Source organism: Prionailurus bengalensis, chromosome A2 (genome assembly GCF_016509475.1).
Source record: "Prionailurus bengalensis isolate Pbe53 chromosome A2, Fcat_Pben_1.1_paternal_pri, whole genome shotgun sequence".
Taxonomy (NCBI): Eukaryota; Metazoa; Chordata; class Mammalia; order Carnivora; family Felidae; genus Prionailurus; species Prionailurus bengalensis.
This window is the reverse complement of record NC_057348.1, coordinates 75,180,422-75,198,204: the sequence shown is the minus strand read 5'-3', so window position 1 is coordinate 75,198,204 and position 17,783 is coordinate 75,180,422. Positions and strand designations below refer to the sequence as shown.

General features: G+C 44.3%; 1 protein-coding gene across 4 annotated transcripts in view; it reads left to right on the top strand.

The window, feature by feature from the left end:
- STARD3NL (STARD3 N-terminal like) overlaps positions 1-17,783 on the top strand; it is a 50,992-nt gene that overhangs the window by 23,162 nt on the left and 10,047 nt on the right. For all 4 annotated transcript variants that reach the window (XM_043588541.1, XM_043588542.1, XM_043588543.1 and 1 more), the window contains 5 exons: positions 4,124-4,391; positions 11,437-11,514; positions 13,776-13,853; positions 16,018-16,071; positions 16,186-16,303. In XM_043588541.1, coding sequence (XP_043444476.1) covers positions 4,167-4,391; positions 11,437-11,514; positions 13,776-13,853; positions 16,018-16,071; positions 16,186-16,303 — 553 coding nt within the window. In that variant the 5' untranslated portion in view covers positions 4,124-4,166. The remainder of the gene's footprint in view (positions 1-4,123; positions 4,392-11,436; positions 11,515-13,775; positions 13,854-16,017; positions 16,072-16,185; positions 16,304-17,783) is intronic.

The window sequence follows — 17,783 nt, the reverse complement described above, 5'->3', positions numbered from 1 at the left end:
AGCACATGACCCAGATAGTCCTGGCCTGAGGAGGAAGACAGACAGAGAGCCGACCTGCATCCAACACGATTTGAAGCCAAGTTGTGCTGCCCCTAGAAGCAGAGTTGCCCAGCTGAGCCCCCACGAGATCAGCTGAACTTCAGGCAACCTGTAGACCTGTGAGCCTGAGAATAAATGTAGATCGTGTTATGCCTCTGAACTTTGGAGCACCTTGTTAATGTAGCATGATGTAGAAATGGCTGGCTAATATTACAGTACAGAGGAGGACAGCAATTCATATGAGATTCACGAAGACGTGAATCTCATTTTCAAAAACTGAAAGAACAAAAAGATTCTCATCTCCTCACGCAAATGCCAGAAAAAGATAAGGGGATGTTTTTCTTTTCTTTTCTTTGTAGTTCTCCACCCTCATCCCCCATATGTTCCCCATGGTTGGAATAAATCTTGCATTGCAGATTTAGGTTCCTGTGTATACAGCTCTTCGGTACTTACCCCCCCCTTAGAGAGGCTTAGCTTTCCTTAAACCAACCCCAGAGAGGCTCTCAGTACCAAGAACTGAATATTTAGTGCTTCCAAAATTATACCTGGGAGAATATCCAAGCTCTTCCTTGGAAAAAACAGTTGTGGCCTCTCCGGTGCAGAGAATGTGAAAGCCGGCTCTGCGCGTCTCTGTGTGAGGTGGTAGAATTTACTTAGTCGACATTTGTTTTGTTCTTGCCATGTCCCGTGTACTGGGGTAGTCCTTGGGGCACAGGGATGTGCAAATCAAATTCAAGGCCTTCACGGAACACACTGACTAGCAGGAGAGACAGGCGAGTGGATAATTAAGGCACATTGTGGTAAGCAGTTCCAGAAGTGACATAATATCCACGGCCCTAGGGGGACTTGGAGGAGATGTACTTGACCTGCCTGGGGATTAGAATATGGAGAGCATTTCAGTGACATCTACTGTAAGGTTTCATACTTGAACCTTTTGGAAGGACAGGGTTAGGATGAAGTCCTGTCATTGTAGAGTAGAAAGGGGCTTTGTGTGGTGTTCTCTTTTACACCTTATAAGGAAGCTCTCTCTCTCTCTTTCTGCTCACAACAATCTGTGCTTTGGGTAACTATTGCTAAAGGTGTGCAAGTATCTGTAGATTCTAGCTACTTAGTAGTGCTGTGTATGCATCTGAAAGATAACGGAATGATCCTCATTTCTCAGGGAAGGTGTATGCCATTGAATGATGTCAGGTTTTAGTTTGAAATAGCCTCAGATTTCTAGGAGTGATGTTTTGCTTTGGGATCCCTTTGTATTCATGAGGAGTGGGCTCAGGGAAGGAGGAATGCATGAGACTGAGAAAAGCGATTTTCTTCCTAAAAACAGCCCTGAGTTTGAATTGTGAATTTGTTGAATCGTCCATACGGTTTAGTAGATTTAAGAGTTTAAATTAATTTTTAGGGGTGCCTGGGTGGCTCAGTCAGTTGAACATCTGACTCTTGATTTTGACTCAGGTCATGATCCCAAGGTCATGGGATCAAGCCCCACGTGGGGCTCTATACAGAGTGTGGAGCCTGCTTAAGATTCTCTCTCTCTCTCTCTCTCTCTCTCTCTCTCTCTCTCTCTCTCTCTCTCTCCCCCTCTCTCTCTCCCTCTCTCTCTCCCTCTCTCCCTCTCTCCCTCTCTCCCTCTCTCCCCCTCTCCCCCTCTCCCTCTCCCCTTTCCCTGTGACCCTCTCCTGTGCACCCATGCTCTCGCTCTCTCTCAAAAAAAAAAATCATAAAAATTTTAAAAAATGTTTAAATCAATTTTTAAATATACTTGCTAATAGAATAATATTAGATCAGTTTAAAAACTACTTGGGTTCCTTTTTCTTACTGTAGAATGTGTTGCCACAGAAATATGTCTCCATCCAGGTTCAGATTTAGAGAGCATCTCTGGTATCTTTTTGAATTTTGTGTGTGTTTTATCACAGAAAACATAGTTACATTCCTTCTTACTTACTGTTCCAGAATTAACTGTTAGAAGTCTGGCAGAATAAAGTTAGTGTTTTGCAAGCTTTATTTTAAAAACAACTGGACAGGGGAATATGCCATTGGAATCCCTTCCCTTAGGATGGTGTTGGTCTCATTGAGAAAGAAATTGTGTAGAATACTTTGAACTTTTGGAATTTTGTATTTTATTTTACAAAGCACTGAAGTGGATTCCTACTGAGCTTTTCAGAATGCTTGATAGGCTGTTATCTCCTGTCACCCAGATGTGTGAAAGAGAGGGAAGAGCCCCATAAAGTCCTGGGATATCTGTCTAGGACTCTACCACAATGATGTTTTAATTTAGTCCCTGTGTTGTAGACACAATATGTGCAAAATAGGAAATACAGAAACATGGAAAAGGTAAAAGGGGGAAAATACATCACCAGGCAGAGATAATCAGTATTAGCATTTGATATGTTTCATAGGTACATTCTTTTAAAAATTTGGTTTTATTTTACAAAGTTGTGAAAATGCTGTCTGTGCCTATGTTCCATTTGATGTTGATATTTTAGTCTAGTTACTATTATAACGTAATCATTTTTCTGAGTTTTGAGTACCTTATTTAATGACTATACTGTGGTTATACTATGAGTTATCTCATTATTCCCTTTTTGTTAGATTTTTAGATTGTTTTCTCATTGGGACTATTATACATATATAATGATAAAGTCTACCTAACAGACACACACCATTCATATATGTGTATGTGTATGTAAGCATATAGCATTTTGAATATTTGCAAGTCCGTGCCCCATTGAAACTACTACCCTACATCAGTAAATTATCACTAAGGGAGCACTGCCATGGTACCTCTACTCAGGCCAAGAAATGGAATTTGACCAAACTTGTGAGCTCTAGTCTCTGTTCCCTCTCTCTTGCTCACGGGTCATCACTAACATCGCTAACCCAACCTCTATTGACATAGATCAGTTTTTGTCTTGGCCTGGGGTTACCGGACCAGTAGGTATGAATATCTTAAAGCATCTTAGTTCGAATAACCAAACTGCTTTGGAAAATGTTATGTCGTTTTATCGTATGAAAATGTGGAAGGGACTTTTGTTCCTGGAATATGGGAAGGGAAAGAAATAAGGACCTTGTGTAGCGACACTGTTCTGGACTGTGAGTAGGACCGAGCGGGACCATGATGTTTCTGGGAGATGTCAGCAGTCTGTTTTCACCTTCCGTTTTACCTGCCTTGAAAATGTGCTTCCTTATCTGGACATTGCCAGTCACTGTGGCAGAAGGAAAGGAGAACCAGTGCAGGGTTCTTACGTGTGGACAGAAGCGGGTTAAATTGGCCCGGGGAAACGCACATGAGGTCAGTAGAGCCAGGGGTCTAGTGTCCCCCTACGGGGAGAGGTGCTGTAGAAGGAACACAGCAATACCGTCCACCATACTGTTTCATGTTTTTGCCTCCTTCTTGAGGAGGTCAGATCATTTAGGTTAGTAATCTTTCACTTTTTGCGTAGAAGCACATCCTAGCCTTGGGGAGAGGGGGTCTTGGATCTCTAGAGAGAGCTGTAACTTGGGTCATCAGCAGAGGTGTTTGCGTAACGCTGATGAACTTTGGGGGTGTGGGTACTTTTCCAAGAAGGGGCCTGACACATGCTTATTCATTAAGACGTAATGGGGGAAACGCTAAGATCAGTTTATTAGATACTTTTGGTGGAAAGCAGTTCCTCTTCAGGAGACAATGTTTTCTGTGTCTAGTTTTCACGTCCTAGTCACACGCTCTCTGGGGAGCTTTCGGGAAATGTTTTCCTGAGTAATGACACACACTTGGAGAGGTTTTCTCCCTGGAAACGCACGGGAACCGGCTTGCTCCAGGTTCTCAGTTACCCCTTCCTCGTGTGGTCAGCATCCTGTCTTCCCTCTTTAGTGCGGCACACTTGCATCCTTCTCTGCTGCCAGTCATGTCTGTACCAGCTCGTTTGTAATATTGAGAGCATCAAGAGGCACGTCTCATTTCCCTTTGGGTTTATGTCTTCATCAGGACACAGGTGTCTTCAGTGACGACACTGTCGCTCAGCTAGAGAAACAGTTGTGCGGAGGTGGGGGTGGCATGGTGGTTTCAGGTGAGCTCTGATTTCACACAAAGCTGTCTTCTCTCCAGGGATGGTGAAGTTGGAGAGAGGCTCCCTTAACCCGCCTCCAGGATGAACCCCCTGCAAGAAGACATGGAGAACGCCCTCACCGGGAGCCAGAGCTCTCACGCTTCCTTGCGCGACGTTCATTCCATCAACCCTGCACACCTCATGGCCAGGATTGAGTCTTATGAAGGAAGGGAGAAGAAAGGCATATCTGATGTCCGGAGGACTTTCTGTTTGTTTGTCACCTTTGACCTCTTATTTGTAACGTTACTGTGGATAATAGAGTTAAATGTAAGTGTTTTTCTTCCCCATGACTTTACATAAGAATTGTTTCCAGAGCCAAGAAACAATTTTCTTATTTTTCTCCTCATTTCTGTGTCATTTAGTGAATTCCATGTTTTTCCAAAGGGGGGGATAGTGCTCTTTTCCAGCTGATTTTGACCTCTCTTGTTCTGTGCTGTTATTTTTTAAAACAAAGGCTAGTTCATTTAAAACTCACTTTGAAATTTGAATTCATGGTGTTTTGTTCTCTGTCAGGAGTTAGCGAACCATAGCCTGGGGGCCAAATTCAGCTGGCCTGTTTTTATAAAGTTTTATTGGAACACAGCCCTGCCCATCTGTTTACCTTTTGCCTGTGGCTGGCTTTTGTGCTATAGTTGACTTGAGTAGTTGTGACAGAGTCCATCTGGCCCACAAAGGCAAAAGTATCTATTTTCCTGGCCCTTCTCAGAAAAAGATTGCTGGTCCTTGCTTCAAAAATGTAGCATGCCTCTGGAATATGTTTTAGATGTTACATCTACTTTTCTAATCCCCATGTTTAAGAATTTTCTTGCATTTATTCTTTACTTTTTCACAAAGAGATTATTCATCTTTTATTGAAAAAAAATGTTCAGAACCATTTGGAGGTTTGTCTCGATCTTGTCAGGTCTATGCAGTTATATTGTCAAATAACTCTCTGGACTAGTACTATCCAATGGAAATATAATGCAAGCCTTGTAGACAATTAAGTTCTCTAGTTGCTACATTAATAAAGGTGAAAATAGACAGGTGAAATACATTTTAATAATATATTTTATTTAGCCCAATGTATCTGTTTTCTCCCAAAGCCTTGACTCTGTTTACAAATAGGTAATCTCTTCCAAATGCTTTCCTCACAGGCAAGAATTGTTTAAAACCACACAAGCCAGTGATATGATGCACTAATTTAGAGTCTCTCTTTTTATTATTTGTTCCACATGTATACATTAAAGAAAACATTTAAATTAACATATATTTCAAAGGAGTAATATGTTTTCAAAACTAGTACCTATCTATTAAGAAATAAAAAAGAAATACATCTTTTTAATTTATTTAAAAAAATTTTTTAAGTTTATTTTTGAGAGAGAGAGAGAGAGCAGGGGAGGGGCAGAGAGAGAGGTAGAGAGAGAATCCCAAGAAGGTTCTGCACTGCCAGCGCAGAGCCCAACTCAGGGCTCGAACCCACGACACTGCGAGGTCATGGCCTGAGCCGAAACCAAGAGTCAGACACTTAACCGACTTAACCAGGCACCCCTTATTATTATTTTTTTTTATTTTACTGAGAGAGAGAAGGGTAGAGGAGGAGAGAGAAAGAATCCCAAGCAGGCTCCACGTTTAGTACAGAGCCCAACGTGGGACTCTGTTCCACAACCCTGGGATCATGGCCTGAGCCAAAATCAAGAGTTGGATGCTAAACAGACTGAGCCACCCAGGCACCCCAGAAATACATCTTTCAACAGGAAAGCATAGCAGCAGTTTTAGGGAGCTCACATAAAAATGATTGTAATGACAGCACAAAATCAAAGCATTTATTGATTTACCACCAAGATCACTACCTACTTTTAAGTGAGGGAAGCCTGGGGGTAGAGCTGTGGTGAGGGGTTCGTAGGATCACACTCACCTCCCTCCTCCCTTCAACTGAGTGAAGTGGACTGAACTCTGTTTTGTTCCTCAGGAGGGATTGGTTGATGTCTGTGTGCGACAGGTTATAAATGAAAAAAATCACCAGGCCTAGCAATTAAGAGATGTATTTTTGTTTAATTTTTTTTTAATTGAAGGTAATTAACATATGCAGTGTTAACATTAGTTTCAGGCATAAAACATTTCAGTATTTCTGTACATGACTCGGCTCTCATGCAGTAAGTGGAGTCACCATCTGTCACCAGACAACACTATTGCAGTCTTACTGACTTTGTTGCCTGTGCTGTGCTTTTCATCTCCATGATTTATCTATTTTATAACTGGAAGGTTGTACCTCTTAATCTCCCTTTTCAATTTCTCCCAGCTCCTCCCTGCCAACTCCCCACTGACAGTTTGTTCTCCATATGTAAGAGTCTGGTTTTTGTTTATCTCTTTTTTTCTTCGTTTGTTTCGTTTCGTAAATTCCATGTGTGAGTGAAATCATACGGTATTTGTCTTTCTCTGACTTATTTCACTTAGCATTATACTCTCTACATCTAACCATGTTGTTGCAAATGGCAGGATTGCATTATTTTTTACAGCTGAGTACTATTCCATTGTGTGTGTGTATATAATGTATGTATTTATATTATATGTATAATATATATGTGTGAGTATATATATATTGTGTGTGTATATATCTATACATGTCTATAGATAAATAGATATGCACACCACATCTTCTTTATCCATCATCTGTGGATAGATACTGAGGCTGCTTCCATATCCCAGCTTTTATACAATGCTGCAGTAAACCTAGAGATGCATATTTCAAATTAAGAAATGTATTCTAAAACTTTTCCACTGACTGCCAGTTGCCCCAGTTATAAAATGAAAAGATCACACAAGACTATATGATCTTTAAGATAGCACATCTTGACTTTTTTGGCAAGGTTTGATATTTTGGGTGTTTTTTTACATTCAGTTTCTAGTTGTGTTTGATTTAGATTGTCAGTCCTGACCTGGGCTTTTCACCACACACTGTACCATATGCCTTTTCTTTTGTGGTCTGTTTCTGTAATCACTCTAAACACTGAAATCCATTGTTCTTTTCACCTGTCTACACATATACTGAGTGCCAGACATAGGCTTCAGATTTAGGTGTGGCAAGCTCCACAGAAACATTAGTAAGATTTGAAGTTTAGCGGAGCAGATACAGTACATATCTTACACTGCCCTATCGTGCTGGTCTTTGAAAGAGGAAAGAAATAGTGCCAGGGGTGCTTAGGCCTTCAAAAGAGTAATGGGACTATGCAATCATAACAGTAACCCAAGTACTTTGCCTTTATATATGACTTCCAATTTAGCCAATTTTTCTCCTTTCTCCAAGGAAGCAAGATGCTCAGGCCAAAAATGAAGACTCATCCTTAATTAATTTGCTTGTTTTGTGTCTCTCACATTCCCTATCCAGTTGAAAAGTAAGCCCTATGGGATGTGCCTGCAAAATAGATCCAAGTCATGACGTCTTCTCCATTTCTACCGTGGCCACCCTCAAGCAAGCCAGCGTTATGACTCCCCCAGACTCTTGTACCAGGAGCCCAACTGATTAGCCAGCTTCCATTCTTGCCCCCCTAATATCCATTTTCCTCCTAGAAGCCAGAGAGATGTGGGGCACCCTGGTGGTTTAGTCAGTTAAGCGTCTGACTTTGGCTCAGGTCACGATCTCGCAATTCGTGGGTTCGAGCCCCACGTTGGGCTCTGGGCTGACAGCTCGGAGCCTGGAGCCTGCTTTGGATTCTGTGTCTCCCTCTCTCTGCCTCTCCCCTACCCGTGCTCTGTCTCTTTCTTTCTCTCAAAAATAATAAATAAACATTTAAAAAAAATTGTAAAAACAAGCCAGAGAGACTGAAAACAACAAATCAAACAATTTTACTTTCTATTTATAACCCTTCTGATGGACCAGAGCACTTTGGATAAAATCCAAGTGCCATAGCTTGGCCAGCATAGCCCCCAAGGAGCCTCTCCAGCCTTCCTTTCCCACTCTCTGTTCCTGGCCCTCCTGGATAAGCCCAGACTTGCCTCCTGGTCTCAGGACAGAACAAGCTCCCTTCTGTCTTGGACCTTTATACCAGTTCCTTCTAAATGAAAATGGTTCATTTCCTTTATCTTGATGCAGATGCTGACGTCTTATGCTGGTATCTGTCAGCTTAGATCTCACCACAGGGAAGGCTTCCACTTAGCGTCCAACCCAAAGAAGTCAGCCATCACTCCTGTCGCACTGCCCTGCTTCTGTTCTCTGTACAGCACGTATTTTCTTGTTTGTCATCTCTCACTCCTTGCTAAAACATAAGTTCCATAGAGACAGGGATACTGTTTTGTTTACTGAAGTATTTAGAACCATATTTGACACTTAGCAAGTGTTCAGCAAATATTCGGTGAATGGATAAAGATCTCATGGCACTGGTTTGCCAGTAGGATTACATTAGGGACAGATTGGCTGCAAAGCTGTGAAAGGAATCCCATGCAAGGTGGTGAGAATCGGAAGGAAAAAGTTAATCTTAGAGGCATCCTAAAAAAATAAGTATGCTGGGGGCGCCTGGGTGGCTCAGTTGGTTAACAGTCCTACTCTTGATTGTGGCTTAGGTCAAGATCTCACGGTTTATGAGTTCAAGCCCCACATCAGGCTCTAGTGCAGAGCCTACTTGAGAGTCTCTCCTTGTCTGCCTCAGCCCTGCTCACTCTCTCTCTCAAAAAATAGATAAACTTAAAAAAAAATTAAAGAAATGTAAGTATGCTGATAAACTTATTGATAAGCTGAGTTTTTTTATCTCCAGTATTCAGGAAGGAGTCAAGATTTAAACAAAAAATTTTTTAATGTTTATTTATTTCTGAGACAGAGCATGAGTTGGGGAAGGGCGGAGAGAGAGGGAGAAACAGGATCCGAAGCAGGCTCCGGGCTCTGAGCTGTCTGCACAGAGCCCGATGTGGGGCTCGAACTCACAGACCGCAGACCGTGAGATCATACCTGAGCCAAAGTCGGACGCTCAACCAACTGAGCCACCCAGGCACCCCAGGACTCAAGATTTCTAATGATAGAACATAAAAAGAACAGGATCACCTGTGTCAGAACTGTGGGAAGAGATTCCATGTGAAACTAAAGACAAGTCTATGGGGGACATCTTGAGGTAGAGCCAGAGGTTTTGAAATTAAGAATTTAGAGCACAAGTTGGAGCTATAGGTAATAGATTTTCGATTTCTCTGTTTAAAGGCCAGGCAAAATCAGGGTCTTTTAAAGTATGCAGATACCATGGAAAACCTTTTTCTACTGACTGTTTACTGAAGAACTGTTATCAGCAGCTTGATTCCCGGGCTCTCAGCCAGGAGGGTGGTCTCTGCTTAGAATAATCATTCTTTTAGTATTTTAGAGCTTGGTAAGCTTCCTTAGTCTGGACAGACACAGTTGATAAGACTACATGGTTGGTTGCCTTTTAATAATTATTTCCTTTTGCTCCCAAGTTTTCTGTTCTGTTTGTTATTAGGGATCTGTAGTCAAGCACATCTATAGCCCATCTGCACAAACTACACAGAAATCTAAACCCCCTTAAGAGATTTTAAAGTACTGACTAGTGTTTATAGTAAACTTTCATTTGAATAACATACATATACTTGTAAAAGTATCTAAGCCAAGAGGAGCCTTCCCTTAGGGCAACTTTAATTCCAGTTAGGCCGATTAGCAAACCTCGCAGGGGTGTTCCTTATTAATTTTCTCCCCCTTTGCCCAGGTCTTTGGCTCATCTCCTTCACTTTGTCCTTTTTCAGATATCTCCATCAGTTTACCAGGACAAACGATGTGTATACTCCAGATCGGAAATGGGAATTTACTGTTGCACGTCCTGTGCCCTAATCCACGGGCCCTAACAGTTGTGGTGTCTGCTTGGGTGCTGCCGCAGGTGCCAGACACATGTTCCATTACTTGATTTTTTAAAAAATTTTTCAGGGCGCCTGGGTGGCTCAGTCGGTTGAGCGTCCGACTTCGGCTCAGGTCATGATCTCGCGGTCCGTGAGTTTGAGCCCTGCGTCGGGCTCTGTGCTGACAGCTCAGAGCCTGGAGCCTGTTTCAGATTCTGTGTCTCCCTCTCGCTCTGCCCCTCCCCTGCTTGTGCTCTCTGTCTCTCAAAAAATGAATAAATGTTAAAAATTTTTTTTTTTAGGGGCGCCTGGGTGGCTCAGTCGGTTAAGCGTCCGACTTCGGCTCAGGTCACGATCTCACGGTCCGTGAGTTCGAGCCCCGCGTCGGGCTCTGGGCTGATGGCTCAGAGCCTGGAGCCTGCTTCCGATTCTGTGTCTCCCTCTCTCTCTGCCCCTCCCCCGTTCATGCTCTGTCTCTGTCTCAAAAATAAATAAAAACGTTAAAAAAAATTTAAAAAAAAAAATTTTTTTTTTTTAATTTTTTAATGTTTATTTGAGAGAAAGGGAGACAGAGACAAAACTGGAGTGGGGGGGGGGGCGGTGCAGAGAGAGAGGGAGACACAGCATCAGAAGCAGGCTCCAGGATCTGAGCTGTCAGCACAGAGTCCGACCCGGGGCTCAAACTCACAAACCGCGAGATCGTGACCTGAGCTGAAATCAAACACTTAACTGACTGAGCCACCCAGGTGCCCCTACTTGATTTTTAAAACAATATTTTCTATAGTGTAATATGTAGAATCTGAACTTGATCGTTTAAAATTCATCTTGATAGAATCGAGAGAGGACAAAGTTTATCATCTCAGGGCTGATTTTCATCATTCACTGTAACTTCATCACATTTGATTGTAGGTCTGGTCTTCCCCTTATTTCATTATCTATCAAATGAAAAGTATATATGAAAATTGCTAAGAGGGCAGGATTTTCAAATGCCAGGAACAAATAAAAAAGAAAAACCAGAGAGAATATCTGAACCTCTATCTTGTGTCACTGTAACTGCCGTCATTGATCTTTGCTAAGATCAGGGGACCCGTTGGCTTTCCAAGACCTTAAACAGCAGAGACTGGTCAGAAAGTGAGGGCAGGCTTGGAGGAATGTGACTTGTCTTCTTTAAGATTATACATTGGTATGTTTGAAGATTTTGTCTTAGAAGAGAAAAAGAATCATTTTTGAACATTTTACTTTGCCAAAGTAGGAACTAGTTTTTTACAAGGCATTGTTTTTCATTATATGTTTATATTTGTCGAGTGAATGAATTCAGAATTGAAGTGGGAAATACTACTCAGCATTTTTCTATTAGAGTTGATGCGTGTTTCGTTCCTCCCGTTTTAACATTCCAGGGTTCTGAGATGGTAGGCAGAAAAGTGTATACGAGAACAACCTTAGTTGTATATTTTCTTGTATTATTTTCACACGTAAATCTCTCAGCTTTACTTCTCACCATCCTTCCCAGGTGAATGGAGGCATTGAGAACACCTTAGAGAAGGAGGTAGTGCGTTATGACTACTATTCCTCTTACTTCGATATATTTGTAAGTATTTTCTGTTTTCCATTTTATTTCAGATATGATGAATCTGTAACCAAAAGGTAAATTTCCCCTGAATAGATCTCCTAGTCTGTGCCATTCTTTTGTCCTCTCCTGAACACTGTCTTTCCTTTCCCCTCAGTTACTGGCCAACTCAACGCTCTCTCTCTCGCTGTAAGGAATTGTTTGGTCATAGGGAGGAGAGAAAAGAGAGATAAGGGAGGGCAGCAGAAGGAGCCATTCTGTTTTCTTGGAGGAGAGCCTTTATTCTTTTCGTAGAAGCCGTGGATGTGTCCTAAGCACTAAAAGGAAAAGTGACCTATTTATATAATAACTTGATGAAAATGCCATTCCTTTTCTGCCTTGAGATAGATTTCTGAGTGTACTTTTAATAATACTGTTTCGTTTTTCTAGAATAGTTTTTGAGGAAAGTTCCGTATTGGTAATCCTGAGCAACATTAGTCAGTTACGGAATTACACAGGTGCAGTTCTCTGTGGATGAGGCCTTCATTTCATTCAAAGAAATGCTTGCATTCTTTCTAGGGCATTCTGTGACTTTCATTGGGCTTGGTACCTCTTCCTGGTATCTCTTTGTAGCAGATGGTGTAAGCAAGTCAGGTTCTAACGTTGTGTTGGATGCAGGATAGGCAATTAATGTTCGCGGTGAGTTCCTCCAAATTGATTTTAACCGCATTAATCACTATCTCTAGAAGCTTTATGCACACCGGTTAAGAGTAGGACCCTTCACGTCAGAAAAACCTGGGTTTGATTCACAACGCTATCACTATTTGTATCCATCTTTTAATATATTGGGTCTAAACTTCAGTTTTTCATATGTAAAATGAGATCAGCATAGTTGTAAAAAGTAAATGAAATACTATATGGAAAACATTTAGCCCGAGGATAGATACCTCCAAGAAACTCAGAGAACCACCTGCAGTCACTAATCAACATCATCATTATTTTTGGTCGAGAATTTTAATAATCGGCTGATTATATTTTCTAGTGGTTTTCAAATTATACTAGAAAGGCTTTTGTGTTGTGGTGGTTTTATTTCTGAAGGGGGCTGCAGAAGTGTGTGGGGAAGGAGGTAAAGCTCCCGGGAAGTAGAGGTTAGGGTTCCCTGTCATAGCCCCTTGCAACCTAGGTGGTTCCGTTTTTATCTGTACGGTACGTTTGAGTTCCAGTAGGATTGTGCTGAAAAAGTGTTTGGCTGCTACAGAACGTTTGGAAAACCACTGATACAGTTTAATCCCCTCGTTTGTCACATGAGGAAAGTGAGTTTCATGGTTTCAGCGTCTTTGCCTACCTGCGCCAGGTCATTGAAGCAGGGGAAAGAGCATGTCACATCCCACATCTCTTGATATTTCTTTCTTCTAAAGCTATTGACATGTAATAGCAAGATTGATTTCTCTTCTCTTATTTCCCTTGCTGAATTTATCTTCACATAGCCTCAGCCAGGAAGCCAGGTTCATCTACCAGCTAGACCACCAAGGGTTGTCTGTCCTTTATGCGTAGGGACTTAATGGTCCTGGACAGATAGGTGGAGCCCATTAGCTCAGACTGAAAGGACTGACATATCTGGCCTGGAAAGTGGACACAGCTTCCAGGAAACCTTGGCACCCGGGAGACTTTGAGATAGAGGGCTGAAGAAGACTCATACTTTTTTTAAAAATATTTTTTCTAATATTTATTTTTGAGAGAGAAAGAGACTGAGTGTGAGTGGGAGAGGGGCAGAGAGAGAGGGAGACAGAATCCGAAGCAGGCTCCAGGCTCCGGGCTGTCAGCACAGAGCCTGATACAGGGTTTGAACTCAGGAACTGTGAGAGCATGACCTGAGCCAAAGTCGGCCACTTAACTTACTGAGCCACCCAGGTACCCCAAGACTTATATTTTTTGCCAAATCCAGAACACAGGGATAGAGTTGGAATGAATAGAGAAGCTAAACTAAGTTTGAGGATTGTTGGAAAACACACTTTTTTAAACTTTTCTTTTAAGCTTATTTATTTTGAGACAGAGAATGTGAGCAGGGGAGTGGCAGAGAGAGAGGGAGAGAGAGAATCCCTAGCAGGCTCCACGCCATCAGAGTAGAGCCTGACGTGGGGCTTGATCTCACAAGCCGGTCTTTGGACCGGTGGTGGTCTGTGGCAGCCTTCAGCTAAACAGAATGATGAAGACACTTTGGTGGGTTCTTCCTAAGACTCAGTGATCTTATATTTGCATCTATTTTTTTTTTAACTTACCTTGTCATTTTTGTTTTAATCTAGCTCTTGGCAGTTTTTCGATTTAAAGTGTTAATCCTCGCGTATGCCGTATGCAGACTGCGCCATTGGTGGGCAATAGCGGTGAGTATGTCACCATGGTGAGCGGTCCGTCTCCTCCAGTGCTGCTGGCCCAGGCCGGCTCACAACAGGGCTGGGCTGGGCCCAAATGCACCACTCATCTGGGATGAATTCTACCAGCTTTTCCCGAGGCCCCTTCCTCCACACTTCCGTAGGTTTAAAACCAGGGCTTTGTTCCAGTAGTGATGAGTTCCTACCTTTGTCTCTACGGATACTGCCCCAGTTGAGGAACATAGGGACCCATCAGTGGTTCTTTGCCATGCACCAAGTCGCCCTCTACTGCATTTTACAGATGAGTGATAAGATCAGTACCTCTGTCACAAAGATACTTGGAAAATTTCCCCTTTGCTCGTTGGTGATTTTTCGTGACTGACTTCCTGCTTATTTTGATCATTGCTTTTCTTGCTGTTTTATCCCCTCCCCTCCCTCCAGTCTTCTTTTAAAATTTTTTAATGTTTATTTTTGAGAGAGACAGAGTGAGTGGGGGAGAGGCAGAGAGAGAGGGAGACACAGAATCCAAAGCAGGCTCTAGGCTCCGAGCTGTCAGCACAGAGCCTGACGTGGGGCTCGAACTCATGAACCGCGAGATCATGACCTGGGCCAAAGTCGGACATGGACGCCCAACCGACTGAGCCACCCGGCACCCCACCCTCCTTCTAGTCTTAAAGGGAAAAGTTCCCACGCTGCCTTTTACTGTTGCCTTCAGGCTTCTTGAAGGCAGTGGTGTTTTTTACTCATCCCTGTTTCTTTGCATCTAGCACAGAGCTTTGGCACATGCTGTTCACCCTCGGTAAATATTTATTGGTTGAAAGAAGAATTATAAGCCATTCTGCCTCAATTATTTTTGCCATGTCCACAGATGCCCGAACACTCGCCTTTTTGAGAGCTCTAAGAAGGGTATATGGGAGGAATGCTGAGCTCCCCAAGCTGGAGTGGCCTGCTCAGGAACAGCCTACAGTTTTGTTTCTGGAGTGAGGCCTCAGTCGGTGTGGGCCAGCGTGGCGTGCCCAGCTGAGGATGGGGTTGTGCTTCTTTCCCGAGACACAGTCCACAGGAGCCACATCTCCCTGGGCCATCTCTTCCGAGCATCCGCAGAATCATAGGGCTGACATCAGGACTGTCAGTTGAGCCCCAAGCTAATGTATCTCAGATGCAGGCTGACAGTAGTAGCCAGACTTGAGTCCCTTTCCTGAATACGTTTCAGCTGGTACCAAATAGCTGTGGCAATGGTCTCTTCCCAGTTTTCTAGGGTCTCCTTAATATGCACTAGTATTTGTCAGACCATCTGTCTCAAATTTGTTTCAGAAAAGTGAGTGACATTCACTGACTCTTTAGAAAGTATCTTTAATATCTAAACCAAATTATGAAGGGGCAGGTCATGTTCAGCGCATCCATTTGATTGGTTTTGATTCTTCTTTTTAAAAACATTTGCAGGGAGGGACCAGCCAGCTGGAACACAAGGTCGAGTCACCTGATACCTAAAAACGTACTGTCAGCATACAAAGTTAATTAGTGTCAGAATGTAAAATACCTTCTCTTCCAGGTAGCTCACTCTGGATGGGGTGTGTGTGTGTGTGTGTGTGTGTGTGTGTGTGGCAGTTTGCTAACAATGCTGACCCCGCACTTGGTTAATACTTCCTGAGCTTGACACCCATGTCCACTGACCTCCATTCTGTCAGTCAAGGCTGACTGGGCATCACCCTGGTCAGCTGTCACATTGCTAGGATCCTAGTTGGGGGAAGGAGGGACAAGGCCCAGGTCCTGTGGGATTGTCTCTGGGCTCCCCAACCACCAGGGGGAGCCCTGGCTCTGTATTCCAGGGGTCCCTCCTGTGGGGAGAGGTCTTTGCAGGTTGGACCTTGTGGAGGACAAACCTGAGTGTCCCAGCACACCAGCCTGCTAGACTGAGAGAGGAAGGTCGCTGACCTGCTAGACCGAGGGAGGAGGGGTAGCATGAGCAGCCAGTCAGGGATCAGGCACCACGGAGAAGCCCACTGTGGCCCCGTCTGCGTTTAGGGGCTGGGGACAGGGTGATGTGGCAGGGCCCCAGCTGGCAGAGCTGCCCCAGGCCTTAGGTGCTTCTGGCGCCGACAGGTCTGTTTGTGAGGAGGGGGCTTCCCAGCGTAAAATGTCTAACTCGAATGATGCTGGGTTATGTGTCTTTCAGCTGACGACAGCAGTGACCAGTGCCTTTTTACTTGCAAAAGTGATCCTCTCAAAGGTACAGCCTCCCACGTTTTCTGTACAATTACCGTCTATACTGGCGAAGGCTCATGTTCCAGTGTGAGCTCCTGGTAACTGCATTTCCCTCTCCTGGTCACGTCTGTCCTTCCAGCTTTTCTCTCAAGGGGCTTTCGGCTACGTGCTCCCCATCATTTCGTTCCTCCTTGCCTGGATTGAGACGTGGTTCCTGGATTTCAAAGTGTTACCTCAAGAGGCGGAAGAGGAAAACAGTAAGTGTCTCCCAGGTTAGGCTCCTCAGATGGGCTGGGGACCGAGCCAGAAGGAAGAGCCTGGAAGTCAGATTTGAAGGGAGCCACACTGGGTGGGGTAGGCGGGTCTCGGGTCTCCACCGTGCAGAGGACCCAGCAGAAATCCAGAGCAGGGCGGAGGACAGGACAGTGAGAGCACGTGGCTCCTCTCTGGAGCTGTGAGGCCAGACTTCTCTGGAAGAAAGTGTGAGCCCTGGTGAGAGGGACAGTCAGACGGCAGAAACAGCCAGCACCTCCTTATCCCCAGTGATCACGGTCCCAGGACACCAAGCACTTGGTGCATCTGAACAGGACTGTTCCTTAGGGACACAGGGATGACAGACAGGATAGGCTGAGCTGAGACAGAAAGTCTCAGAGTCCGCGATCCTGCCAAGTCTCACGTTGCTACCTTACAGCAGGCGGTGGCCTGGAAGGGGCCCCAATTAGCACAGGGGGTGCCTGGTGGGGGAGAGTGCTGGGTGAGTGAGGAACCCAGAGGGCGGGAGGGGGAAGACAGCAGCCAGACACGTGTGCTCAGCTCAGGGTCCACCTCCCCCTGTGAGTAGCGGAGGGACTCCTAGCGATCTGTGACCATGAGCCCTGCGGGGCAGCTGTCATGTCCTGCGTGGACTCATGTGGATACTGACCAGGAAGGCCCAGTGATGGACTGAGCTGCATGATTCAGTATGGGGCTAGAATTCCTCTCTGCATGATGGCCTGAGTGGAAGCCCACGGGCCACATCTGCCCTCTGGTGGTGACATGTTTGAAACTCAGTACAGAGACCCAGGCCTTTTACCACGTGCCGTGGTTAGGTCCTTCATGCGTCTGGCTCAGATTGCCCTGCAAAATAGGAAAAATAAGGTCCTATGTCCTAGAGAAAGTGAAGTATGATTGTAACCTCAAGGGATAACGGAGAATGAGTAAACATGTAAATGGATTTATTTTGAGTAATCTCATTGACAGAGTAGAAATCTATAAGAACAGAATTATTATTCAAGAGTATATTTTAAACACCTGAATCAGACCTAGATAAGTCTTCTGTCGTGTGTCCTCTGTGCTTGTATGAAAACCTGTTGTGGAGCAGGGCAGGTACAGCTAATGGAAGTCGCTTTTGGACTTGTGTATAAACATCAAATCGAGCTTGGGTGAAAGCATATCAGCTGTTAGTGTCCCTGGGGCTTGAATGCGAGAGTGGTGCCACCACGTTCAAAAGCACTAACAGGGCAGACCTGGCATCGATGAAAATGTGGAGCAGAGGGTACGCTCACGGTCACGAACAGGCAGTGAGCTCACACCTGCACCTGCGATTCGGCCGCGGCTTCCTCCAGCTTCTCTCGTGTTCGCTCAGCTCCGGACGAGACTCGCCGCCGATGCTCCCTGTGTTCGCGGGCGCCCGTCCTGAGCTTCCACGTCAGTTCCTCCCCTTTTCTGTGTTTGTTCAATTCCCTTTTCTGGGGGGAC